General features: G+C 41.1%; 1 protein-coding gene and 2 long non-coding RNA genes across 5 annotated transcripts; 2 read left to right on the top strand and 1 right to left on the bottom strand.

Annotated features, from left to right (window-relative positions):
- Window positions 1–1,087: 1,087 nt before the first annotated feature.
- Window positions 1,088–11,891, bottom strand: LOC109892688 (uncharacterized). The gene is made up of 3 exons (XR_002255667.2): window positions 11,785–11,891; window positions 8,740–8,970; window positions 1,088–3,972 (listed from the first exon to the last, which is right to left on the bottom strand). It is a non-coding gene; the product is annotated as an uncharacterized LOC109892688 (long non-coding RNA).
- On the top strand, window positions 7,804–8,912 carry LOC116374380 (uncharacterized). Its single transcript, XR_004210280.1, has 2 exons — window positions 7,804–8,252; window positions 8,812–8,912. It is a non-coding gene; the product is annotated as an uncharacterized LOC116374380 (long non-coding RNA).
- On the top strand, window positions 11,422–26,761 carry LOC109892686 (brain mitochondrial carrier protein 1). Of its 3 annotated transcripts, none has more exons than XM_020485400.2 (9): window positions 11,422–11,580; window positions 12,163–12,258; window positions 15,328–15,466; window positions 17,599–17,693; window positions 19,279–19,364; window positions 19,550–19,645; window positions 19,898–20,022; window positions 20,197–20,410; window positions 21,151–26,761. In XM_020485400.2, exons 2-9 carry the CDS (start codon window positions 12,195–12,197, stop codon window positions 21,190–21,192), a joined length of 861 nt encoding a protein of 286 aa, XP_020340989.1. In that variant the 5' UTR covers window positions 11,422–11,580; window positions 12,163–12,194; the 3' UTR covers window positions 21,193–26,761. The 3 variants fall into 3 exon arrangements, with proteins under 3 accessions (XP_020340989.1, XP_020340988.1, XP_031682453.1); XM_020485399.2 differs by having other exon boundaries at window positions 12,160–12,258; XM_031826593.1 differs by lacking the exon at window positions 11,422–11,580 and having other exon boundaries at window positions 12,019–12,258.
- Window positions 26,762–26,915: the final 154 nt, after the last annotated feature.

Here is a 26,915-nt window from a genome sequence, read left to right as displayed (position 1 = left end):
CCAGGTCTGAATACTTACGTAAATGTCATATTTAAGTTTTTTATTTGCAAACATTTCTAAAAACCTATTTTTGCTGTGTCATTATGGGGTATTGTGTGTAGATTGATGAGGGATAATTTTAGAATAAGACTGTAACTTAACAAAATGTGGAAAAAGTCAACGGGTCTGAAAACTTTCCAAAGGCCGTATAAGTATATTTTAGCAATTCCATGTATTTTTAATACTGAAATATATTTCAAACCAAATACTTTTAGACTTTTACTCAAATAGTATTTTACTAGGTGACTTTCAATTTTACTTGAGTAATTCACTTTTTAGGTATCTTTACTTTTACTCAAGTATTACAAATGAGTACTTTTTCCACCACTGCTTCTCAGACACACATCGACAATGGGCTCGTTTAAGTGGTAAGGTGAAAGCAACCGAATGTAGACAAAAGTCGAAGAGTGAATTCGGGGGAGGTGCATCTGGGACAGCCTAAAGTGTGACACTAACCGGGTTTCCATCCAACCTTTTAATGCGAGTAAAGTACATGTCGGAAAAAACATTTAATTACAGGCCTGATGGAAGCAGAACATTTGTCGGTAAACTGTCCAGCTAGACAAGGTGGGATGAATTATGCATGAAATGTCGGTGGAAATGCTTTTATGCGCAAATATTGATATAATAACTATCATATCTAAATAAACTTGGAGTCCGGCGATAACATGTTGTGTGATCCTCCCACTAGGACCAGTCGGAAAAACATGCAGTGTCAATACCAGAGTGGGCAAATTCGCTATATAACGCAAAAAAAATTGCGAGAAAACCATCAGTACAGTTGAAAATGTGATGGAAACCCATTTAAATTTAATTTTTTATTCGGTACATTCGAATTTAACTGCAAAAGTATTTTTATGTGCACTACATCATCACGCACAGCTTCTTATCTGCAACAAGTCAATTTGATGGAAACCTCTCTGGTGGGAAAAGGTGCATCTTTTTTTAATGCAGATTTTAGAATATTTGCATGGAAATCTGTCGCCAATTAGGTGGAAACCTAGCTACTGATGTTGTTTTCCAACAGCAAGGCTCAGTACAACATGGCGGTGTTGTCATTGTTTATAAAAGTTTTTCTTTATAATGTTGAACTAAACATAAAAAATAAATCACATATCAAAACACTCAAACTGAAAATATATATGTTTGTACATTGTACACTCAATTGGCACGAGAGAGAGACTCAAATATCACAGTCATTTGTACATATCCACTGTATACATGAATTGCAGCAAAGTTGCCTCCTGTTTCAGTCATGCCATTGGTCACGTTCGCGTGGGTCAAGCAAAAACATCCTAATGATTGGTTGACAATATTGCCTCCCACAATACAGGCGATGGCTGCTCTGGGAACATACATTTTAATGTTGTAGGGAGGTTCTGAGGACGTTTTACTATGGTTCCCTAAAAGTGTTCCTGGGAGATTTTATTAACGTTCTGAGAACAGAAATTCTAGGTTATTTGATTTTCCTTAAAACTTTCACTGAATGTTTCAATAACTTTTAATAACACTGCTAGCTTAGTTTAACTGTTTTGATCTCCAAGCACAGATAGGACACCTGGAATTGAATTTGCTTAGGCATTAATCATGCAAACACTGTGGCACTGTGTCAATGAGATTTAAAGCTATGATTTTCTGTTCTCTATCCACCATGATGCCATTTTTTTTTACTCATACAAAGCTGTTCATTTTAGTTTATTCAAACAGACCCCATTTCAAATTAAACAAGCACTTAGTAAGATCAGGTGTGGCCAATTATTGGGTTTTTATGGAAAATATTTGTAGTGTTCTGAGAAAATTGAACCATGTGTAAACCTACAGAAAACATTATGCTGCAGAACTGAAATTCCCACAGGAGAACATTGTTTCTTAACATTCTCGGAACAATTTGATGATATTCCCAATGTCAATCCAGTTGGAAAAGGTTCCTAGAACATTAACAAAAAATGTAATTAAATGTAACCAAGTTTGAACTTTTAGGAAACGTTCTGTTAAAGTAATGAAATACCCAAAAAATAACATTCTTTTGTCAAGTTCAATGTACTGAGAATGTTCCAAAGCCAAGTAACTATCCTGCACAAAACAATCATGCTCTAAGAAACATATAGCAATCAGAGCATTATGTGCTAGCTGGGTGGGAATGCAGAGGGACAAATGCCATTCTTTGCAGAGATAATATCAATTAGGTTAGTAGAGGAAACAGAGGAAAAACAGCAAATAGGTTTCATGATGTCTCCACATCCATCTCACTCTGTTATTTTTCCACTTTTGGTTGTTCTTGGCAGTTGGTTGCTGTGGCCAGACGTGTGACGTGAACCGTTTCTACCAGAAATGGAGAAAGCTCTAAGCTGCCACAGTAAGTGTTCAAATTGGTTTATTCAACCTCAATGAGTTGTTCTCAAAATGTTTAAGTCATTTACAAGGTGGTTGAGGCAGAAAGCGATACAGTGTGGCCCTGTTCAGTGGTGACCGGGGGAAGGTGGGGGTCCAGGCTCAGGACATTGTCCACAGATATAACAGTATAAGTGTACGCAGTATACGCAGCTCTGTCTGACATCTCTCACTAGCCTCTAACACGGCTGTGTTCCTGAACCTGTCCTTAACGGAGATGAGTGCCCCGATCTTCAGCCACACCTCCCTCTGCCAGCAGGCGTACACCAGAGGGTTGATGAGGGGGTTGGACAGCCCCAGCAGCTACAGGTCGTTCTCCAGCACCTTGTACAACTCACAGCCCTCACACAGCACCTGCACCACACACACCACAAACGGCACCAGCAGATGGTGAAACAGACCACCAGCAGAGCCACAGTCCTCAGGGCCTTGGCGTGGCCCCAGTAGTGGCTGCGCTGTGGAAGCCTTTAGCTGGCCTGACGGATCTGCATCTGGTCGCCGCAGGCAAACTTCAGGATGTCCAGGTAGAAGTAGTGGAAGACAGAAAGGATGGGGAAGAAGCCAGCACAGAACAACACAATGAAGCCCCGAGGACGGATGACAGAGAAGAAGGTGCAAAGGCTGCTGCTGTTGAAGTTTCTCTGCTGTAGCTGTCGCGCCATGCCTGCAGAGCAGAGGAGAATAACACACATACTATATGATACTGTATTTAGATTATTAGTGTAAAAATATATCATGTTCATTATCCAGTTGATCAAGAATTCACAAATTGAGTCTGTTCATCCCCTGAATTGAAATGAAACCCTGTTGTTAGGGACATCAAGCTATCTGGCATGGCCAGGTTGATAACGAAGCACCAGCTCTGACTGCCCTCCCTGCACATTAGCTGAAACAGAGCAGCAGCTACCAGCAGGTTGGTTGAGATAATGAGGAGACAGGCCACACTCAGGATCCATCCCATAATTTCTGGTGTCATTGAGGTGCAGACAACAGGGGTTGGTATAGGTCTCACACCAGGCATCATGGCCGTGAGGTTGCCACCCGACTCTCCTATCCAGCATGTCTTATTGTAAGCTGCCATCGAGTCATTTACAAGCTCTAAGTCCTGTATATCTGTGAGATCCCCACCCCCTCAAAACAAATCAATTATATCCACCAACATCCACTCCTGCTGTGGTATATTGACATTTGAATCCAAAGACCATTTTCCTATTTGTATTGACTTCTGTAAATGTTTCTTGTTAATATCTTTCTTTGCCAAACTCCTTGTAAAACAATAATAAAAAGTGCTGTTAATTAAAAAGTTATGGAGAAAAAAAAGGTAGAACATTCAGAGGGTACTCATCCACTCCTGATGTGCCTTTGCTTCTGAGAGGGCAAAGTATCTCCCCGCCTCTCTCGTCTGCAGCTGTGGTTCCTCTGCATCTGACTCTTGTCCAGCCTGCTATCTGGCTGTCATCCCAGTCCCCTCGAAGAGTCGCTGGTGCAGACATTCGGGATGATGGGGCCATTTTCCACTAGGGTTCACCACCACCACCAAATCTGGGTTAATGACAGTAGTATGCAGTATAAACATAATCTGACAATACACTAAGATAGATCCGCTTTCGGTGCCCTCTGTATCTTCATCATAAAGTCATTAGTGTTTTTTAAAGCCCTGTTCATTGAATTCAATAAGTAGGGCAGTAAGGTAAGAGAGGAAGATTTTTCTGTGGCGTGTCTCTTGGGAAGACCCATCTGTAGGCATATATGTGAGTCCTTTAGAAAACACACAGAATAAAAAAATCCAGACAGAGACATGGAAGAGAAAACAACCATCTACTCCCACTTACTAGAATCAACAAAGAGTATCTGCTCTCTTGGCTCCTCTAGTGTCTAAGGTGAGTCCTTGCAAAAATAATACACTGCTCAAAAAAATAAAGGGAACACTAAAATAACACATCCTAGATCTGAATGAATGAAATATTCCTATTAAATACTTTTTCTTTACATAGTTGAATGTGCTGACAACAAAATCACACAAAAATTATCAATGGAAATCAAATTTATCAACCCATGGAGGTCTGGATTTGGAGTCACACTCAAAATTAAAGTGGAAAACCACACTACAGGCTGATCCAACTTTGATGTAATGTCCTTAAAACAAGTCAAAATGAGGCTCAGTAGTGTGTGTGGCCTCCACGTGCCTGTATGACCTCCCTACAACGCCTGGGCATGCTCCTGATGAGGTCTGTGGTGCAACGTGGCGTTGGTGGATGGAGCGAGACATGATGTCCCAGATGTGCTCAATTGGATTCAGGTTTTGGGGAACGGGCGGGCCAGTCCATAGCATCAATGCCTTCCTCTTGCAGGAACTGCTGACACACTCCAGCCACATGAGGTCTAGCTTTGTCTTGCATTAGGAGGAACCCAGGGCCAACCACACCAGCATATGGTCTCACAAGGGGTCTGAGGATCTCATCTCGGTACCTAATGGCAGTCAGGCTACCTCTGGCGAGCACATGGAGGGCTGTGCGGCCCTCCAAAGAAATGCCACCCCAAACCATGACTGACCCATCGCCAAACCGGTCATGCTGGAGGATGTTGCAGGCAGCAGAACGTTCTCCACGGCGTCTCCAGACTGTCACATGTGCTCAGTGTGAACCTGCTTTCATCTGTGAAGAGCACAGGGCGCCAGTGGCGAATTTGCCAATCTTGGTGTTCTCTGGCAAATGCCAAATGTCCTGCACGGTGTTGGGCTGTAAGCACAACCCCCACCTGTGGACGTCGGGCCCTCATACCACCCTCATGGAGTCTGTTTCTGACCGTTTGAGCAGACACATGCACATTTGTGGCCTGCTGGAGGTCATTTTGCAGGGCTCTGGCAGTGCTCCTCCTGCTCCTCTTTGCACAAAGGCGGAGGTAGCGGTCCTGCTGCTGGGTTGTTGCCCTCCTACGGCCTCCTCGTCTCCTGATGTACTGGCCTGTCTCCTGGTAGCGCCTCCATGCTCTGGACACTACGCTGACAGACACAGCAAACCTTCTTGCCACAGCTCGCATTGATGTGCCATCCTGGATGAGCTGCACTACCTGAGCCACTTGTGTGGGTTGTAGACTCCGTCTCATGCTACCACTAGAGTGAAAGCACCGCCAGCATTCAAAAGTGACCAAAACATCAGCCAGGAAGCATAGGAACTGAGAAGTGGTCTGTGGTTATCACCTGCAGAACCACTCCTTTATTGGGGAGAGGGGGGTCTTGCTAATTGCCTATAATTTCCACCTGTTGTCTATTCCATTTGCACAACAGCATGTGAAATGTATTGTCAATCAGTGTTGCTTCCTAAGTGGACAGTTTGATTTCACAGAAGTGTGATTGACTTGGAGTTACATTGTGTTGTTTAAGTGTTCCCTTTATTTTTTTGAGCAGTGTATTATAGAAGGAATTTTCATCTTGAGAAGCCCCTTCATCTTGGCACACAACACTGCACAATCACAGTGCTGTACAAAATGTGCTGTGACTAACCACTGTACCTATTGGACGTTATGGCTAAGGGTTTTCTGTATGTATTTACACAGCTCTAAACAAACAGAGGCAAAATACATGGTAGGGAGAGAATGAGAGACAGGGAGAGAGAGTTTATATTTGCCAGACAGGATGACACGAATCTCTTGTTATCAGTCAACTACTTCCGTTTTACGTATGAGAAACATTTCATTGGGTGACATAACCCTGCACAAATTACTACCCAACTTCCTCATAAGATTATGCATTTACAGTTGAAGTCGGAAGTTTACATACACTTAGGTTGGAGTCATTAAAACTCGTTTTTCAACCACTCCACAAATTTCTTGTTAACAAACTATAGTTTTGGCAAGTTGGTTAGAACATCTACTTTGTGCATGACACAAGTCATTTTTCCAACAATTGTTTACAGACAGATTATTTCACCTAAAATTCACTGTATCACAATTCCAGTGGGTCAGATGTTTACATACACTAAGTTGACTGTGCCTTTAAACAGCTTGAAAATGTCCAGAAAATGATGTCATGGCTTTAGAAGCTTCGGATAGGCTAATTGACATCATTTGAGTCAATTGTTGGTGTACCTGTGGATGTATTTCAAGGCCTAACTTCACACTCAGTGCCTCTTTGCTTGACATCATGTGAAAATCAAAAGAAATAAGCCAAGACCTCACAAAAAAAATTGTACCACGTTCATCTATACAAACAATAGTACGCAAGTATAAACACCACGGGATCACGCAGCCATCATACCGCTCAGGAAGGAGATGCGTTCTGTTTCCTAGAGATGAACGTACTTTGGTGCGAAAAGTGTAATTCAATGCTAGAACAACAGCGAAGGACCTTGTGAAGATGCTGGAGGAAACAGGTACAACAGCATCTATATCCACAGTAAAACAAGCTGCTCAGCAAGGAAGAAGCCACTGCTCTTTAACCGCCATAAAAAAACAGACTACGGTTTGCAAATGCACATGGGGACAAAGATCGTAAATTTTGGAGAAATGTTCTCTGGTCTGATGAAAAAAAAATACAACTGTTTGGCCATAATGACCATCATTATGTTTGGAGGCCGAAGAACACCATCCCAACCGTGGAGCACGGGGGTGGAAGCATCAATGTTGTGGGCGTACATTGCTGCAGGAGGGACTGGTGCACTTCACAAAATAGATGGCATCATGAGGCTGGAAAATTATGTGGATATATCGAAGCAACATCTCAAGACTTCAGTCAGAAAGTTAAAGCTTGGTCGCAAATGGGACTTTCAAATGGACAATGACCCCAAGCATACTTCCAAAGTTGTGGCAAAATGGCTTAAGGACAACAAAGTCAAGGTATTGGAGTGGCCATCACAAAGCCCTGACCTCAATCCTATGGAAAACTTGTGGGCAGAACTAAAAAAGTGTTTGCGAGCAAGGAGGCCTACAAACCTGACTCAGTTACACAAGCTCTGTCAGGAAGAATTGGCCAAAATTCACCCAACTTATTATAGGAAGCTTGTGGAAGGCTACCTGAAACATTTGACCCAAGTTAAACAGTTTAAAAGGCAATGCTACCAAATACTAATTGAGTGTATGTAAACTTCTGACCCAATGGGAATGTGATGAAAAAAAGAAAAGCTGAAATCTCTCTACTATTATTCTGACATTTCACGTTCTTAAAAAATAAAGTTGTGATCCTAACTGACCTAAGAAAGGGAATTTTTACTCTGATTAAATGTCAGGAATTGTGAAAAACTGAGTTTAAATATATTTGGCAAAGGTGTATGTAAACTTCTGACTTCAACTGTACATGTCTTCTTCTCTCTCTTTCTGTAACTATTTCTCAACTCCCTCCTCTCTCACACCCTCAGACACAACAACCCAACCAGGTCAGTCCAAACAGTATCAGGTTCACATCAAGTACACAGTGATCTTTTCATGTAGAGCAAAGATCCTCTTTTTATCACAGAGGGTAAAAAAACCTCTGGCTCCCACAGAGATACAATGTGGGAATGTTATTCATCCCTACTAGACCTTTCAGTGCCATTCAAAACTTCTGTTGGTCAGCAGTAATTGTGCCCACTGCCCCTGTACCAGTAGGCATTCTCACCCTGTATACGGCTAGCACTACCCACTCCTCACCTACGGGTTCTCAACCCCACCATGCCATGTTATTCTTTCAATCGACTACAGTACCTCCTGTCTTGGGCTTGAACTCGTTTGGACTGTGAATTAAAGATGTCTTTAAAGAGACGGCTGCTGTCCATGTTGTTGGGCTGTGTCTACTGCGTGGCTTCGCTCTTCTGCTTCAACCCCAACAACTGTGTCTCCATTAGCACCCGGTGAGTATGTGTGTGTGTGTACAGGTGTATGTGTGTGTACAGGTGTGTGTGTGTACAGGTATGAGTGAGTGTGTGTGTGTACAGGTGTGAGTGAGTGTGTATTTCAGTGTGTTTGCCCGAGTGTTTGTATTTGTGTGATGGGCAAAAATGTCTTAGTCATGAATCATGGTGTGTGTTAATAATGTCTTATCTGTTCATCTGTTGGTAATTTGCAACAATCTGAGGTAGTGGCATGTCCTCTGTTTTATGTGTGTGTTTTTTTACATGTGTGTGTTGGCATATGTTTCCTCGCTTGATAGAGAATGAAATACACAGTATAACAATACAGGATGTAAAAACAAGATTGCTATTGAGTTACCCTTATACTCACAGTAAGGGTAATAAATAAAGTATTCATAAAGTAATTAACAAAGTAATAATGAAGTAATCTTTGCTCGAATATAAATATATATATATATTTAATACAGTATGTTAAACAGAACCTTACCTTGAACAGTTTGCTGTGTTTGGCACCACTCACTGATCATGTCTTTTATGCTCTTTTGACAAACCATTTTAGGAATCTCATGACAGTTGTCCAGCAGCTGTACCAACGAGTCACGAGGCTTATGCACACCACTTTGTGATCTTGTGGAGCTCGTTAACACTCATCATCCTCAAGACTGAGTCACTCTACTGCCCTACTCTTTCCATCCAATGGAGATGACCTGCAGAGCACCTGCCACAGACAGAGCAAGAGGACAAATAGTGCTCTCACAGTCATGTATTGTTTTTTGGAACACCTGAACATTCTTAGAGATCCCTCTTACCATTGCAGTTCACTGTAATAGTATTTTTTGTTGTTATTGATTCAGATAGATTTAGTTGAGATCCTACTGGGCTTGTTGTGTGAGATGTGAATGAGGTGGTGGACGTGCCAGATTTGGTTGGGGGGCCCCCCACCTTGCGGGCAAAACATTTTAGTGGTCCCCCTCTTGACAGCAGAGAGAAAAAAAAGTATATTTTAAAGTTAAGTTACTGCAATACTACACATTTTGCATGGGCCGGAGAGAACATTTTGCAATTTTATAATTCATTTAATGGAATTCTACTTATTTTGCAGAAATAAAAATGTGCAGTTTTAAATTCTACACATTTGGCCATGACTCATGCCATGTTAATATAATATGATATCTGAGTGGGAGTGACTAATACAATCAATGTGGGCCCACTGGAGTTCAGGGTCCCTGGGCACATGCCCTGCGTGCCTGGTTGGCAATTCGTCCATGATTACTACAAGTTTCGATTGTTGGTTACCAATGCTGGTTACCAATCCCCAAAATTGTTGACATGGGCTAATTGAGTGACTGTCAGTAACTGACATGACAAGAGAAAACTGTGATGTACAACCAAATATTCTACTATTCTAACTCTCTGCCTGTCTGAGTTTGTTTGTGTGGTTTGGGGGCCCCTAGTGGCCACTTATGTCTCTTAGTGGCTAGGGGTGGCCCTGGACGCAAACATACTTGTAGGTCTATTATGTTTTCAGGTTTCACCTGTGATTCTGTGGCTCAGGCTGTTCCCTTTTATATGCTTGACTGATCTTTCCGTTATAGAACGTGAATGTTAGTACCATTGTTTGCACAGGAGCCAACACATTTGTAATACATGGATGGGATACAATGAGCTGGCCATTGACACTGTGTATTTTATTTTGCCAGCTTTCCGTAGGCACAACGATGTAGGGTGTGGTTGTGTAACAGTATTGCTTCCGTCCCTCTCCTCGCCTCAACCTGGGCTCGACCCCGCACACATCAACAACAGCCACCCGCGAAGCATCGTTACCCAACGCGCCACAAAACCCGCGGCCCTTGCAGAGGGGAACAACTACTTCAGGTCTCAGAGCGAGTGACGTCACCGATTAGCACTATTAGTGCGCACCACTGCTAACTAGCTAGCCGTTTCACATCGGTTACACTCACACCCCTTTTGACCTCCTTTTCCGCAGCAACCAGTGATCCGGGTCACGGCACCAATGTAACAGTATAACTTTCATCCGTCCCTCGCCCCGGGCTCGAACCAGGGACCCTCTGCACACATCAACAGTCAACCACGAAGCATCGTTACCCATCGCGCCACAAAAGCCGCAGCCCTTGCAGAGCAAGGGGAACAACTACTTCAGGTCTCAGAGCGAGTGACGTCACCGATTGAAACGCTATTAGCGCGCACCACTGCTAACTGGCTAGCCATTTCACATCGGTTACACTTGCTCTTGCCTTGAGGGGAGACGCCACAGAACTGACCGATTTAAGTAGCTGGTAAATTTGTTGTGCACACAGAATGCCATTAACAGAGAGCATTTTTACTTTTGCAGAGTATGAATGAGTATGAACATACCTTTGCCATGTATTAAGTATTATGAGCATGCTTTTGCATAGTTGAAGAAATGCAGTGCATGTTAGAAGCATTTGTTTAACTGCATGAGCTTTGTGTTAGTGGCAGTCTTGCATTGTAATGCGAGTGCTGGAAAAGCCAATTACAGGATCATTCAAATATGTCATTCATTTCATGCCCTCTTGTGGAAAACTGAGCAGTTATTTCTACATGATGGTCAATAAATGAATGCTTTCAATGAGTTTCAAAGCTACCACTGGACATGGAAAACATGTTGTTCAACTTTGCATTAGCTTGGTGGTAGTTGAAATAAATTCAAATCTAGGTAGTGTTTTCAGTAGTTAATGACTTTTTTGCAATGTGGTGGTGTAGCTAACTACTGGAACTACAGACTAAAATTAAATAAAAAAATGTGAATTAGGCAAGAATTGTCTTTTTAGTAGTAACTTTAGTTAAGTAAACTATATTTTCTGAGTATCTTCCCCAACATTGAAGATAATATGTTACATACATTTGTAACACTTGATTGATCTAAATGTTATAACAGTTTAGTCTTTTGTCATTCATGCTGTAGGCCTATCAAAACTGATATAATACACTTTCCATTTGTTTTTATAAATAAACCTTTAACTCACAACATAAGTCTGGAGTAATACACAGCCATATGACGTAATATATTTACTACATGATAAATGTATATGTAGGCCTAGGGAAATTGTAACAAAGGCAAACTACATTAAAAAAAGGGCGTTGCATCATTATCGCGTACCCTTCCAAATGGTTCCGGAAACTTCCGGTGCCCTCTGTTCCTCTTTCGGCACAAATCCACTAGAAATGGAAAGCTACGTAGCCGGATAACTTTTGTGTTGTTTTATTTATTGAATAAACCCACTTGATGTCGAAGATATGGAATCCAAAATAAAATAGCAGTGCACAACTTTTATTTACATTACTGGTAGGTGTCATTATGTGGTGTTGCAGTTTGTAGCGGGTTTCGTAATTTATTTCTAGAACTGTTGGCTTTAGCTAACAATCTACAGTAACTATAGTAGCAAGCTGGTTGTCGCTAACATGCGGACCTGGCGGCCAACGCGGGTTCTGCTAAATTAACGATTATTCCTTTGATTTGATTGACATTTCAGATAGGACTGGGACTCACCTCTGTATTTTAAAAGTTGAACTGGTAGTATCAGATAACATTACATTGTATCATCTTGTGGTGAAAATATGAATGACATTGCTGTCACTCGCGTTATCCTACACACAATGATGTGGGCGGGGAATGAAACAACCAAAGCCAATTGAAATCCTTTAAATGTTGATTTACTTAAATGGCAGCCAATAGAAATTCTCAATATTTGAGATGGCTAATTTCATGACTCTTTGAGAGAGGCGTTCCTTTCCGGCGCAATATTCTGTGATGCTGATTGTATGAGCTCTCGGGGAGTAATCAAATCAGGTAGCACAATGTTACATGATGTACGATTACAACAATTTCTTTATTTGTATTTGGGCGGCCTGCTGTTGTTTTTAGCAGGGCTCCATCACGTAGAAGCGGCCACCACCGAAATGACCAACCTGAACTGGAAACCGTTCATCTACGGAGGGATGGCCTCTATTGTCGCAGAATTCGGTAAGTGATGCACTAAACCATTTCACACTAATCTAATTTATTTGAGTCATGCATTCATTTTATTATTATTATAGTCACACACATTTAAGACGTATGTTTAGATCCATCACATTGAGAAGCACTGCGAGATTTGCATCAGTCACTCTTCTTGAGTGATGGCGAAGGCCCTAAATGATGGATGCTGCATCAAATGATTAATGATGCTACTCCATTGGAGTCGATCTACAGTGATGCAATTGTGTGCAACCCCAAGCAATTATAGATTTACTTAGATAAACCAACTTAAATGATACTGCTCCTTAGAAAAAAAGCTAAACAATGCAACACACCTATTTGCTGAAAGCAATCATGTTGGTTTTAATTACAATCAATGCATTGTTACTCCACCTCATTGTATTGAGAAAATATACCCTGTGATACTAAACCCTGTGAAAGTAATCACCTCTTCCTCTTTACTTCAGTATCATGTCCCCTAATCTTTTGAAGGGGCTTGACAATTATGTCATTAAATTAATTGTGTGTGTGTTTGAATATATATATATATATATATACACACACACACACACACACACACACACACACACACACACACACACACTGAGTGTACAAAACATTAGGAATACCTTCCTACTATTGAGTTGCACCCCTTTTGCCCTCAGAGTAGCCTAATTTAGTCTGGCAATGGACTCTACAAGTTGTCGAAAGCGTTCCACAGGGATACTGGCCCATGTTGACTCCAATGCTTTCCACGGTTGTGTCAAGTTGGCTGGATGTCCTTTGGGTGGTGGACCATTCTTTACACACACAGGAAACTGTTGAGCGTAAGAAACCCAGCAACGTTCTTGAAGCACTCAAATAGTTGGGCACAATGCATTTAGTTTTTGGCAGGCTTTTAAAGCCAGAAGGGAATGTTTGTTAGTAGGTGAGCCTGAGAACCAACTACCATACCCCATTCAAAGGCACTTAAATATTTTGTCTTGCCCATTCACCCTCTGAATGGCACACATACACAATCCATGTCTCAAGTCTTAAAAATGATTATTTAACCTGTCTCCCCTTCGTGTGTGTGTGTACACACATGCGTACCGTTCCAGTCAAAGGTTTGGACACACCTACTCATTCAAGGGTTTTCTTTTCTTTTTACTATTTTCTACATTGTAGAATAATAGTAAAGACATCAAAACTATGAAATAACACATGGAATCATGTAGTAACCACAAAAGTGTTAAACAAACCAAAATATATTTTAGATTATTCAAAGTAGCCACCCTTTGCATTGATGACAGCTTTGCACACTCTTGGCATTCTCTCAACCAGCTTCATGAGGTAGTCACATGGAATGCTTTTCCAACAGTCTTGAAGGAGTTCCCACATATGCTGAGCAATTGTTGGCTGCTTTTCCTAAACTCTGTGGTCCAACTCATCCCAAACCATCTCAATCGGGTTGAGGTCAGGTTATTGTGGAGGCCAGGTCATCTGATGCAGCACTCCCATCACTCTCATTCTTGGTCAAATAGCCCTCACACAGCCTGGAGGTGTGTTGGGTCATTGTCCTGTTGATAAACAAATGATAGTCCCACTAAGCGCAAACCAGATGGGATGGCGTATCGCTGCAAAATACTGTGGTAGCCATGCTGGTTAAGTGTGCCTTGAATTCTAAATAAATCACTGACAGTGTCACCAGCAAAGCACCCCCACATCATCACACCTCCTTGTCCATACTTCACGAGAATGAGCAACATTGGTCAGGGAGGTGACCAAGAACCCAATGGTCACTCTGACAGAGCTCCAGCGTTCCTCTGCAGAGATGGGAGAACTTTCCAGAAGGACAAACCATCTCTGCAGCACTCCACTAATCAGGCATTTATGGTAGAGTGGCCAGACGGATGCCACTCCTCAGTAAAAGACGCATGGCCAGACAGTTTGTAGTTTGCCAAAAGGCACCTAAATGACTCTGACCTTAAGAAACAAGATTCTCTGGTCTGATGAAACTGAGATTGAACTCTTTGGTCTGGAGGAAACCAGGCATCATCCCTATGGTGAAGCATGGTGGCAGCATCATGCTGTGGGGATGTTTTTCAGAGGCAGGGACTGGGAGACTAGTCAGGATTGAGGCAAAGATGTACAGAGAGATCCTTGATGAAAACCTGCTCCAGAGAGCTCAACAGCTCAGACTGGGGGAGGTTCACCTTCCAACAGGACAACGACCCTAAGCACACAGCCAAGTCAACACAGGAGTGGCTTTGATACAAGTTTCTGAATGTTCTTGAATGGCCCAGCCAGAGCCCAGACTTGAGCCCGATTGAACATCTCTGGATAGACCTGAAAATAGCTGTGCAGCGACGCTCCCCATCCAACCTGACAGAGCTTGAGAGGATCTGTAGAGATGAATGTGAGAAACTCTCCAAATACAGGTGTGCCAAGCTTGTAGTGTCATACCCAAGAATACTCAATGCTGTAATCACTGCCAACGTTGCTTCAACAAAGTACTGAGTAAAGGGTCTGAATACTTACGTAAATGTAATATTTCCTCTTTTTTTTTGCAAACATTTCTAAAAACAAGTTTTTAGTTTGTTATTATTGGGTATTGTGTGTAGGTTGAGGGGGAAAATATATAATTGAATCAATTTTAGAATGAGGTTGACATTTTATAAAATGTGGAAAAAGTCAAGTGGTCTGAATGCACTGTATATTGTATTTGTGATTTTTGGCCATTGAATACCATTCAAAAAGCGTACAAAAGTATATTTAAAAAAAAGCAAGGCTACTTCCTGGAAAACTTGCATAGCATATTATTAGCTGACCTAAATGCTGCATTCCCCTGCTAGTCGGAACTAGGAAATTCAGAAATTTCCAACTTGCTAACTGGTTGTAATTATACACGTGCCGTGTTTTAAATAATCAGCAATTCATACATTTCTGAGTTTTCTAATTCCGACTAGAATGTGAACGTGGCATTAGTTACTGAGGGGTCACTGTGTGTCATCTGAACTTTCTTCATTGATATACTACCTGTAATATCTAAACGAGACAATGTTGTCATGATGTTGTCTGTTGTTCTCCCCCTAGGTACATTCCCCATAGACCTGACTAAGACGCGGCTGCAGGTGCAGGGCCAGTCCCAGTACATGGAGGTGCGCTACCGGGGCATGTTCCACGCCCTGTTCAAGATCGGCAAGGAGGAGGGCATCAAGGCACTGTACTCTGGGTGAGCAATAATAATATGGTTTACACTATAGAAAATAACATATTACATTTTACCTTTATTTAACTAGGCAAGTCAGTTAAGAACAAATTCTTATTTTCAATGATGGCCTTGTGGGTTAATTGCCTTGTTCAGGGGCAGAACAACAGATTTTTACCTTGTCAGCTCGGGGATTCGATCTTGCAACCTTCCAGTTACTAGTCCAACGTTCTAACCACTAGGCTACCTGCCGACCCACACATTATGGTGTGCTATGTTGGCACATTTGGATTGGATGGGCAGGGATTGACATTAAGGCTTGCCCTATTGCCCGAGGCGAGTGAGTCTGCTCTGGTTGCACCTTTGGGCAGGTGATCCCCCCCCCCCCCCCCCCCCCCCCCCCTGATAACAACCAAAATGCAAAGTATTCCAGTGGGCTAGTCTTACTGGTTCCACCCCTGTCTGTAGGTAATAATAGCTACTTTACATTTTCTTGCAAGTAAATATGCCTGACTTGCCCAATGAGGGAATGGCTTTCTGACCTTAATGTTTATCCCTGGAAGGGTACAACCTGTTTTGCGTCATGTGTAACTGTTGTGAAATGGCTAGGTAGTTAGCGATGCACGCTAGTAGTGTTTCAATCACTGACATCACTCGCTATAAAACCTTGAAGTAGTTGTTCCCTTGCAAGTGATATGTAATGATTCTTCAAGGGTGATTGTTGTCGATGTGTGCTGAGGGTCCCTGGTTCAAGCCCAGATTGGTGCGAGGAGAGGGACGGAAGCAATACTGGTACACATGCAAGATTTATTTGTGTGTAATGGCCACAACTTAGATCAGATGACTGCCTGGTGCATATGAATATGAAAACACCATGAACACTGCATAGCAAAAATTCTAAGTGGTTATTGTATTCTAGATGCCTGCTATCATGGCTAGGAGGAGGCCATAACGGGCTGTCATGCCATGTTTACAATATACTTTTGTTGTAGATGATCATGTTAAATGCTATGTCATACATAACCATATGTTAATGTTCATGCTGTTTGCACAGTGTAATGCAACCTCATGCTGGATTTGTGGCAGTCAGTCTAAATGTAGTCCTAGGCCCTACTTGGTACTGTATGCAGAATTGTAGTAATCTTCTGCAGTTTATCAATGCTGGTGACTAGAGAGATTTTTGCAAATGTCTCAGTGCATTGTTCCCTTCAGTGAATTGGCAAAAGTTTTTACAAACTAAACAAAATATGTGATCCATACATGGTATTCACACATTACAGGACTACTGTAGGGAGGCAAGAAACTGTCAGGTCAGCTTAAGCTCCTGGCCTGAGTATGTCAACATCCAGGACACAATGTCCAGGTCTGAGTTCTTAGAAGAGGCTTAGGTCAGGGACTAACACAATAGAAAACAACATCTTAGCTCAAAGGTGCATTGGAGAAGCAACAACTGAAGAACTGAACAATGCTACAAGTGACCCCTACGCTGCGCATTGTACTTGCAAATTCAACATTTTTGTTTTTAAAAAGTCATGCTTTGACAAAGGTCTATGTGGCCAAGTGGGTGAACTTGTCAGTAAATGTTTAATTTGTAAGTATACACAGTGTCCAAGACTCTCTCAGTTCTACCATTTTAGAACATGGAATCAAACACAATATTTTTCTTCTTAGAACACAGTTAGATCATTATCATGTAAACCACTATCCATTAATCAAAATAAACTCTACTAGAACCTTCTCTCATTCTCAAGGATAATATCAACATTTGACCTCTGAGCTACTGACATGGAATCTGGTCTCGTTTGTGAGAGGGTGACCTTTGAAAGTGGGCAGTATCTTTAGCACAACCTAGGGGCGAAGTGCTCTTCTTGGCTGTGGTTTTTATCAGGGAACTGCTTTTGAAATCCAGTACCTGTTAGGTCATTCTGCTCTCAGGGAGTCTAGAACTAGTGTGTTGACAAAAATGGTCAATAGTGTGCAACCTAAACAAGAGTTGATTTAGGGAACTGAGCTCCACAGGCAGAATACAAATTCCTTCCAAAGTCTTGACAGTCCTGATGGAAAGGTAATGTGAAAATTAGGCAGAGTGCCTCTTCACTTGTTCATAGAAGTGACATTCCCTGATATTACTTCTGTCTTTCTCTTTTTCCATGCAGCATCTCCCCAGCTCTCCTGAGGCAAGCCTCCTACGGGACCATCAAGATTGGGACATACAACACACTGAAGAGGTTATTTGTGACCCATCCGGAAGGTGGGTTTCAATGACTCTGTCCCCACTGCTTTCTATCTCACATCATATTCTCTTTGTTTGCTCCACCCATATAGCTTTTGATCTAATACTGAACTCCCAGCCAAATTCATGTTAGGGACTGACATTCCAAATACTTATACCAGGACAGGACAGTCACCCCTTTACAGCCATGTGTGTGTGTGGGGGGGAGAAGCTGGCCAACCTGAAAGGGTAGAGGGGACAGCAGTCAGCACTTTACAGCCATGTGTGTGTGTGGGGAGGGGGAGAAGCTGACCAACCTGAAAGGGTAGAGGGGACAGCAGTCAGCACTTGATTTTACTTCACCATATACTGTTAATTTGCACACACAAAGAAACAACAGGGATTTAAATAAAGCCTGTCATTTTGAAATAGACCATTGTGCTGATTCTTCTGAAGATCAGTGTTTTGTTTCTAGGCCTTCCAATAGTGTTGACAGGGAGCTATCTCATACCCTCATCAGCAAACATAACCGCTGGGGAAAACCTTTCGAATACCTGTCTAGACAACCTGCATTGACACAGATGGAGAACGCCTAACTGCTGTCACTAATGCCCAATCTAAACAGATGACTGGGAGCCTCCATGACAAGAGGGAACAAATCTCCTCCGCTGTCTATCAATAGGTTTGCATTACATTAACCAGCGTCAGCATGTATCCCCATATCACAGGAATCACTTTCCACTGAGAGACTATTTGTATTTACTGTACAAACAATGACAATATTATTTGAACCCCTGCATTAGAGAAACGGACCAAACGAAGTTTAGTCAGTATAGGGATTTAATGAGGATTGGGGTTAGTAGGGAGTGGTGACTGGGTTTTATTTGTGATTGTGTGTGTTGTAAACAGAAGACCTCTCTGCTGTTGTGCTTCTTCACTCTGCATGCCTCACTCTGCCAGGATGTGCCACTGTGTTTTGAATGCTTATTTTGATACAGGCTGTGGTTTGCCTGGTGTGGTGGTGGTTGGGCGGGGAATCCAGTGCCCGTTCTCCTGCCATAGTGAACGGTGCCAGGACCACACTAACTATTGGTCACATTGATCAAGGTTTCACTGTAACTATTGTTCTTAACTTGATCCATTATTTTTTTCCTGCGCCTGTGTCACACCTACTTCTACTATAGATTTGTTTTGTTTGCCGGTGACTAATAATCTCTTGTCCTAACCCCAACTGTCATAACTCACTCTGTCCCATTACGGTAGTGTATCAATAATACAGTCGTGGTATGTTGTGAAATCGTGACAAATCCAAATTGCAGATAGATGTAGTTGGTAGTCATTTTTTACTTATGATAATGAATAGGATAATGGCTCTCTGTTTTTCTTTATGTACATGTAGGCTTTCTAATTCTCATGATTCTCTGTCTGGAGTTGAATTACTGCATGTTTGTGTTGATCTTTTAGATTTTATGTTCACCTTGAAATAATAGATCATTTGCAAATCTTTTTGCTCAGAATTATAGCCTCTTGTTATTACGTGGAACATACTTCTGTCTTTCTAGCATTTCTCGTGTGTGTGTGTGATGTGGAGGAGTAACGGGCTGTCCTGTGTTTGCCCTGACAGATGAGACCATGGTGATCAATGTGTTCTGTGGAGTGGTGTCTGGAGTCTTGTCCTCCTCTCTGGCCAACCCCACTGATGTCGTCAAGGTAAAAAAAAAATATATATTTTAAAGAAGATCTAGATACTGGACATTGCAGATAGAAATGTCATGAATAGAACTGATGTGATTCCTTTTTGTGTCCGAGGCATGTTTGTTCTATAATAGATTTCTGTCTGAACGTTCCACACTGTTCTGGCCTGCTGAACGCAAGCCCTGATGTTCTGTGTTCAGATCCGTATGCAGGCACAGGGCAGTCTGTTACAAGGCAGTATGATGTCCAACTTCATTAGCATCTACCAGACAGAGGGAACCCGTGGCCTGTGGAGGGTGAGTGGTCCTCTCTCTGTCACAACCTATCAAACAGTGGCTCTGATCTGTCCTAAACTACCCCCATGTAATGTGTGGTTGGGACAGCAGTAGTAGGTGAAGTATATAGGCATACTGTTGTTAGGATTTCATTTTTGTGGTCTTTGTTGTTGTGTAAGATGGTGACCAGTGAGAGAGCTGTTTTTTTTAGGCCATCTGAAGACCGTTGAGTGACTGCTACACTCAGATTATTTACATTGTTGTCATCCTCAGGGCGTCATCCCTACAGCTCAGCGGGCAGCCATCGTAGTGGGAGTGGAGCTTCCTGTCTATGACATCACTAAGAAGCACCTCATCAAGTCTGGCACCATGGGAGACACCATACTCACACACTTTATGTGAGTTTAGACATCAATATTGGATAATGCATCTATAAAAATACTATTTGTTTTTCCATATGTACCGACATGCTCTCTTTAAAAAGGTTTTATATTGAGTGCATATTACACATTAGTGAGTGAGCATATTACACCTGAACCTCTGGCTTCTCCCACTTCTGTCTCTTCCTGCAGTTCCAGTTTTATGTGTGGCCTGGCGGGGGCGCTAGCCTCCAACCCAGTGGACGTAGTGCGGACACGTATGATGAACCAGCGAGTGTTGTCAGGGAACCCCATGTATAAAGGCACGCTGGACGGAGTAATGCAGACATGGAAGAACGAGGGATTCTTTGCCCTCTACAAGGGCTTCTGGCCCAACTGGCTGCGGCTGGGGCCATGGAACATCATTGTATCCTTTCCATCAGTGGAATCAAAGTTCAAACCCACTGTGTTGCCAGCACTATGATCCAAATCACTGAACCACCTCTTACTCACTCCCTGCATTTACATATCGAATTCTGTTATGTCAGTTCAGTTTTACTTCAGGTCATATTGAGTATTTTAAACTGGTTCGAGCCCTGAATTCTAATTGGCTGACAGTCGTGGTATATCAGACAGTATACCACGGGTATGACAAAACATGTATTTTTACTGCTCTAATTACATTGGTAACCAGTTTATAATAGGGATAAGGCACCTCGGGGGTTTGTGGTATATGGCCAATATACCACGGCTAAGGGCTGTGTCCAGGCACTCCGTGACGCATTGCGCATAAGATCAGCCCTTAGCTGTGGTATATTGGCCATATACCACACCTCCTTGTGTCTTGTTGCTTAATTATAGACATTGTAGAGCTCCATTCCTAGCAGTAGAAGGTGCCAAATACATGTACAATATGCAAGGATAGAACATTGTTATATACTGAACTAAAATTGACAATTTCTGGGATCTTTAATTTCAGCTCATGAATAATTTGATAAACACTTTTGTTCAGTATATTTACAGTGATATTGAATAATACCAAATGTTAATTTTATTCAGTAAAGTCTTAAATGTATTATGAATATTTTTGTGTGGGCAGAGTTAATGTCAAGACTACATATACTTTAAGGCTACCGTCATTTGTTGTCCTTAACCAGAGCTATTTAGTTCTTCATCACGTTCGAGCAGCTGAAGAAACTCAACTTGTAGTTGGAACAGGAAGTGGACACTCCGTCGGATTAGATGCAGGGATGGGCAACTCCAGTCCTCGGAGGCCGGAGTGTTGTCCCACATTTTCCCCATTCCTAGAAAATAGAACTGATTAAGGCCAGGCACCATACATACCCTATTGGGGATTTAAAAAAAATATCTTAATCATATAACAATCAACTTTTCCTAGTTGAATGTAGACAAGGTTTTGTATAAATGTTTGAAATATTAATATAAGTATACATATTTGCATTCCATACAAATTCTTTTTTTATAGATGCTGGATGAATTCTGCCTAAACGTTTGTTTCAGTTTAAGACACTCCAGGACCGGACTTGTCCAGAGCAGATTCTGGATAAACTTTTTATCTTTAAAATACTAAAGACTTGTATAATAAAACATTTAAAAAAATGTTATCTAGAATTTTAAAAAGTTACATCAACAATTCCCCCTGGGCAAGTCTGGAGAATGTATCTAAGGATAACTACACACAATTCAAAAGCAGATGCTTCTGAAGCTGAGAAAAACAAGTTGGCGGTGTGGTGCCTGGCCTTAAACTGAAGATCATGATTAGTTGATTATTGGAGTCCAGTGTGTTAGCTTGGGCTAAAGTGTGACAACAATCAGGCCCCCGAGGACTGGAGTTGCCCATTACTGGTCTATAGTGTGTTGGAGAGCGGGAAGCCCCACAACACCCCAGCCCACGTGTCAAACTCATTCCATGGAGGGCCGAGTGTCCAGGTTTTCGCTTCTCCCTTGTACTTGATTGATGAATTAAGGTCACTAATTAGTAAAGAACTCCTCACACCTGGTTGTGTAGGTCTTATTTGAAAGGAAAAAACAAAAACCACTAGGCCAGAGTTATTCAACTCTTACTCTACGAGCCTGCTGGTTTTCTGTTCTACCTGATAATTGCACACACCTGGTATCTCAGGTCTAAATCAGTCCCTGATTAGAGGGGAACTATGAAAAATGCAGTGGAACTGGCTTTGAGGTCTAGAGTTGAGTTTGAAAACACTAGGCCCTGCATGGAATGAGTTTGACGCCTCAGCCCTTGGTCCTTGTTACATTCACAATCCCTCCCTCTGTCACACAATCTATATGTCTGTGCATGCTCATCTAAGTGTTATTTTAGTTTTATTTGAACTTTTAATAATATTGATAGTATAAAAAAACAAACATTTAAAGTTATTAGTTGTATTATGTTTTTTCAAACACTTCTTCATACCCCTCAACCACCCTTGAGGCCTCTCCTGGCAGCTAAACATTAGGTTGTAGCTGAGGACGGAAGCCTGTTTGGGCCAATAGGTATTAGCTAGGTACGTTGTCTGCCAGCTTGCTACCTTCTTAGTGAGGAGGAGGACTATCCTGGGTGGAATGGGAACTGGATATCTACTTGAGCTTATTTAGAGAGATGTGGAATGGGCCTCTGATTGTGTCTGACCTAGTTTTTAACCGCATCTCTGCTCTGCATGGGACATGCAGGAAAAAGACAAAGGTTTTGTGTCATTTCAGCCAGAAAGTAGTGCTCACGAGCCAAAACTGGTTCTGAAAATTGTGCACAGTTGTGTACGTCAACTATTTTCTACATGTTCCGTCCTGAAATTTAAAAAAATAAATAAATCTTCCTACAATTCGTATGATATGTTACGTATTCCAATTCGTACAATATGTTGCAAATGTAAAGATCTGGTTCAATCTCTTTAAATGTTTAGAATTGTAGTTTTGCCTGTCTGATCTGACATTTGAATAATCTATGCACTTGTTTTGGGCAACACTAGCTAGCAGAGGATGCAGAGGGGTTTTATTGTCAAATCAGTTATTCTCAATGACTTACCTTTTTAATAAAAGGTTACAATAGATTCTGTTAGAGGAACTCAGGACAAAGCTGGGACTGTATCTGTATGGCTAATAAGATGGGATTGGGGACTTTTTTGACATTACTTGAATGCAGTCTGTTGTTGAGCCAAAGCCACCAGTTGTTCCCCGAAGAGTGACTGCTTTCTGTGCATGTCACTACAAACCCCCCCGAATACCTGATAAGTTGTTGGCTCATGCACAAATTCTACTGTAAAAAACATGTCACTTTTCATCAGAAGGTAGTAGAACTATTGAAAGGTTTTAGATTATGTTATTTTCCTTTGCCCTCTCCAAGTCCACTGACCTCTGTGTGAAACAGAGTTATGTTTTTTCTTGCCCGGAACAGGCATTGCAGTGGAAGCAATTAGGACATTTCTTGGACCTGCCTGGTTGTCATGGTGATTCCCATAAAAGTACATTATGTACAGAGAGACACACATGTAAAGGTGGATACACCATATTGTGACAGGCATGTCTAGCTTGTACATAAAGCTACTTCAGAGTACTTGCTTTTTGTTTCTATTTTGAGGTTTGCTTAAAGCCCTGAATAGAAATGGCCTGTAGTACTAGGATATGGTGGCCGTAGTGCCAAAGTGTGCATGTACTGTACTGCACCGCTGTTGTAAAGCTCTGTCCCTGAATAGGTCTGAACTGCACTGTTACATACTTACTCAAGCCTTACACTTTACTTTCATAATAATGTTTCTAATTTCTATGATGCCTCTTTCTGTGCCTCTGCCTCATGTCCCATGGTCATGTTGAGTTGTGTTTTTATTAGAATGACAAGTTTTGTTGTAGCATTTCCAGATCATGTATATGGATGTTAGGTGTGAGAGATGTGGGTGTTATGTACTGTGTAATTAATTGAAACCAACGTCCTGTTTTCTTTAGGTTTGATTTTTACAGATCATGCTTACGGGCGGCAGATGGCCTAGCGTTTAGAGTGTTCGGTCAGTGACCGAAAGGTTGCTAGTTCAAAGCCCTGAGCCAACAAGTTGAAAAATGTGTCTGTGCCCTTGAGCAAGGAACTTAGCCCTAATTGCTCCATGATCGCCATTGATAATGGCTGACCCTAGCCGTGACTCCACTCTCCAAGGGTGTCTGAGGGGGAGTTGGGAGATGGAAAAAAAACTGAAAACAATCACAAATGCGTATGAATACAAACGTGTACATGTGTGAAATAGGACAATTATAAGCATTCATTTGTTGTTTCAGAAGTCAAAGCCGTCCTTTGAGCTTTTTCAGCTTTACCATGATGATGTGTCTTTACCATGATGATGTAATACTTTTTTCCCACAGAGAATATTGTGTGGGTTTCTTTCCTTTTAAACACATCCATTGTTTGTGTGGAAGAGACTATTATATTGGCTAATATATTTAGTCAGATTTATTGAAAAATATGAATGAATAACTTGTATTTTTATTGGATCGAATTTCTTTCCAAAGCTTTATCTATTTTTTAAATAACCTCATGTTTTCCCATATGAACTTAACAAAGAACACTTTCTTGAAGTCTTGAACTTGTTTCCCCTTTACTCAAAAATGCAGAGTATGTTATGTAGTTATTTGTCTCTAATTGCTGTTATTTTATAATGATTATTGGACAATTATTGCATTTATACAACCCATATAGTTGGCTCCAGCTGCATTCTGGTAACCACAAATTGATTATTACTTGGGTGATCAGTACATTTTCAGTTCATTCACTTCAGAGAGTGATTTGAATTTCCAATTTAAGAATAGAAAAAACCCTAATTGAAAATGGATTCAATCATTGTATTGGAATTTCAGAATTGACCAACCCTGAATGCTTTCTCTTCATAATCCTGTCTATCTTCTTATATCATGAAAATGACAGTACAATGTTGTCATTCAGCTGTTACCATTTGACTCCTTAGACTTGCCTTACTGTATTGTTTTTCAGTTCCTTCAGAAAGTATTCATACCCTGTGACTTATTCCACATTTTGTTGTTACAGCCTGAATTCAAAATGGATTTTCATTTACATACAGTGCCAGTCAAGAGTTTGGACACACCTACTTATTCCAGGGTTTTTCTTTATTTTTTACTATTTTCTACACTAGAATAATAGTGAAGACATAAACTATGAAATAACACATATGGAATCATGTAGGAGGAAAAAAAGTATTAAACAAATAAAAATATATTTTATATTTGAGATTATTCATAGTAGCCACCTTTAGTGTGTGCAAAGCTGTCATCAAGGCTAAGTATTCACACCCCTGAGTCAATACATGTTAGAATCACCTTTGGCAGTGATTTACAGCTGTAAATCTTTCTGGGTAAGTCTCTAAGAATTTTGCACACCTGGATTGTACAATATTTGCACATTATTATTTAAACAATTCTTCAAGCTCTGTCAAGTTGATTGATCGTTGTAAGACAGCCATTTTCAAGTCTTGCCATAGATTTTCAAGCCAATTAAGACAAAACTGTAACTAGACCACTCAGGAACATTCAATGTCTTCTTGGTAAGCAGCTCCAGTGTATACTTGGCCTTGTATTTTAGGTTATTGTCCTGCTGAAAGGTGAATTGGTGTCTGTTGGAAAGCAGACTGAACCAGGTTTTCCTCTAGAATTTTGCCTGTGCTTAGTTCCATTCCGTTCCTTTTTATCCCCCCCAAAAACACCCTTCCTGATGACAAGCATACCCCTAACATGACCACCATGCTTGAAAATATGACCTCATGTTTTCCCATATATGAAGAGTGGTACTCAGTGACGTTGCATTGGATTTGTCCCAAACATAACACTTTGTATTCGGGACATAAAGTACATTTCTTTGCCACATTTTTAACTGTTGTACATTCGTGCGTTATTGCAAACAGGATGCATGTTTTGGAATAAATTTTTTTCTGTATAAGTGTCTTTCTTTTCACTCTGTCATTTAAGTTAGTTTTGTGAAGTAACTCCAATGTTGTTGATCCATCCTCAGTTTTCTCCTATCACCTCATGGAGAAATACCTGAGCGGTTTCCTTCCTCTCCGGCAACTGAGTTAGGAAGGATACATCTTTGTAGTCATTGGGTGTATTGATACACCATCCAAAGTGTAATTAATAACTTCACTGCTCAAAGGGATATTCAATGTCAGATTTTTTTTTTTACCCAATAGGTGCCACCCTTTGCGAGGCATTGGACCTCCCTGGTCTTTCTGGTTTAATCTGTGTTGTATATGTGGGGTACAGAGATGAGGCAGTCATTCAAAAATCATGTTATGCACACAGTGAGTCCATGTAACTTATTATGTGACTTGTTAAGCACATTTCTCCTGAACTTATTTAGGCTTGCCATAACAAAGGGGTTGAGTACTTATTGACTCAAGACATTTCAGCTTTTAATTTTTTAATTAATAAAAAACAATGTCAAGCATAAATCGCTTTGATATTATGTGGTATTGTGTGTAGGCCAGTGACACAAAATCTACATTTGAATCTATTTTCAATTCTGGCTGTAACACAACAAAATATGGAAGAAGTCAAGTGGTATGAATGCTTTCTGAAGGCATTGTATATTTTAATGACAGTATATCGTATTTATTTCTGTTTTCGTGGTTGTATTCTCTACTGCTGTATGACTCAGCTGGCTGGGACACTGTTTGGTCTCTGTCAAATCTTTTAGCCTGTCATATTACCTGGTCATGTGCACTTTGGTAAAATGTCTGTCGATAAAACTGTATTTGCAATCATATTTATAATCGTTTTGCTTGTTTAGTCAATTGATTGTATGGTTGATTAGTTATGTGTAAACTATTTTCAGTTACAGATTGGATTTGGCTTTGTATAAATAACAAGTATGTATACTTCCGAAATAAAATACAGCATATCCACTGATGGTTTTGATA

Source organism: Oncorhynchus kisutch, linkage group LG6 (genome assembly GCF_002021735.2).
Source record: "Oncorhynchus kisutch isolate 150728-3 linkage group LG6, Okis_V2, whole genome shotgun sequence".
Classification (NCBI taxonomy): domain Eukaryota; kingdom Metazoa; phylum Chordata; class Actinopteri; order Salmoniformes; family Salmonidae; genus Oncorhynchus; species Oncorhynchus kisutch.
This window is presented reverse-complemented; position numbering and strand designations above follow the sequence as displayed.

Excerpts from the sequence above, each read along its gene's own strand:
- LOC109892686 (XM_031826593.1), top strand. The coding sequence starts at position 12,057 with ATGAGCTCTCGGGGAGTAATCAAATCAGGTAGCACAATGTTACATGAT. Across the intron at positions 12,259-15,327 it reads CTCTATTGTCGCAGAATTCG|GTACATTCCCCATAGACCTG; the intron begins GTAAGTGATGCA and ends TTCTCCCCCTAG. Across the intron at positions 17,694-19,278 it reads ATTTGTGACCCATCCGGAAG|ATGAGACCATGGTGATCAAT; the intron begins GTGGGTTTCAAT and ends TTGCCCTGACAG.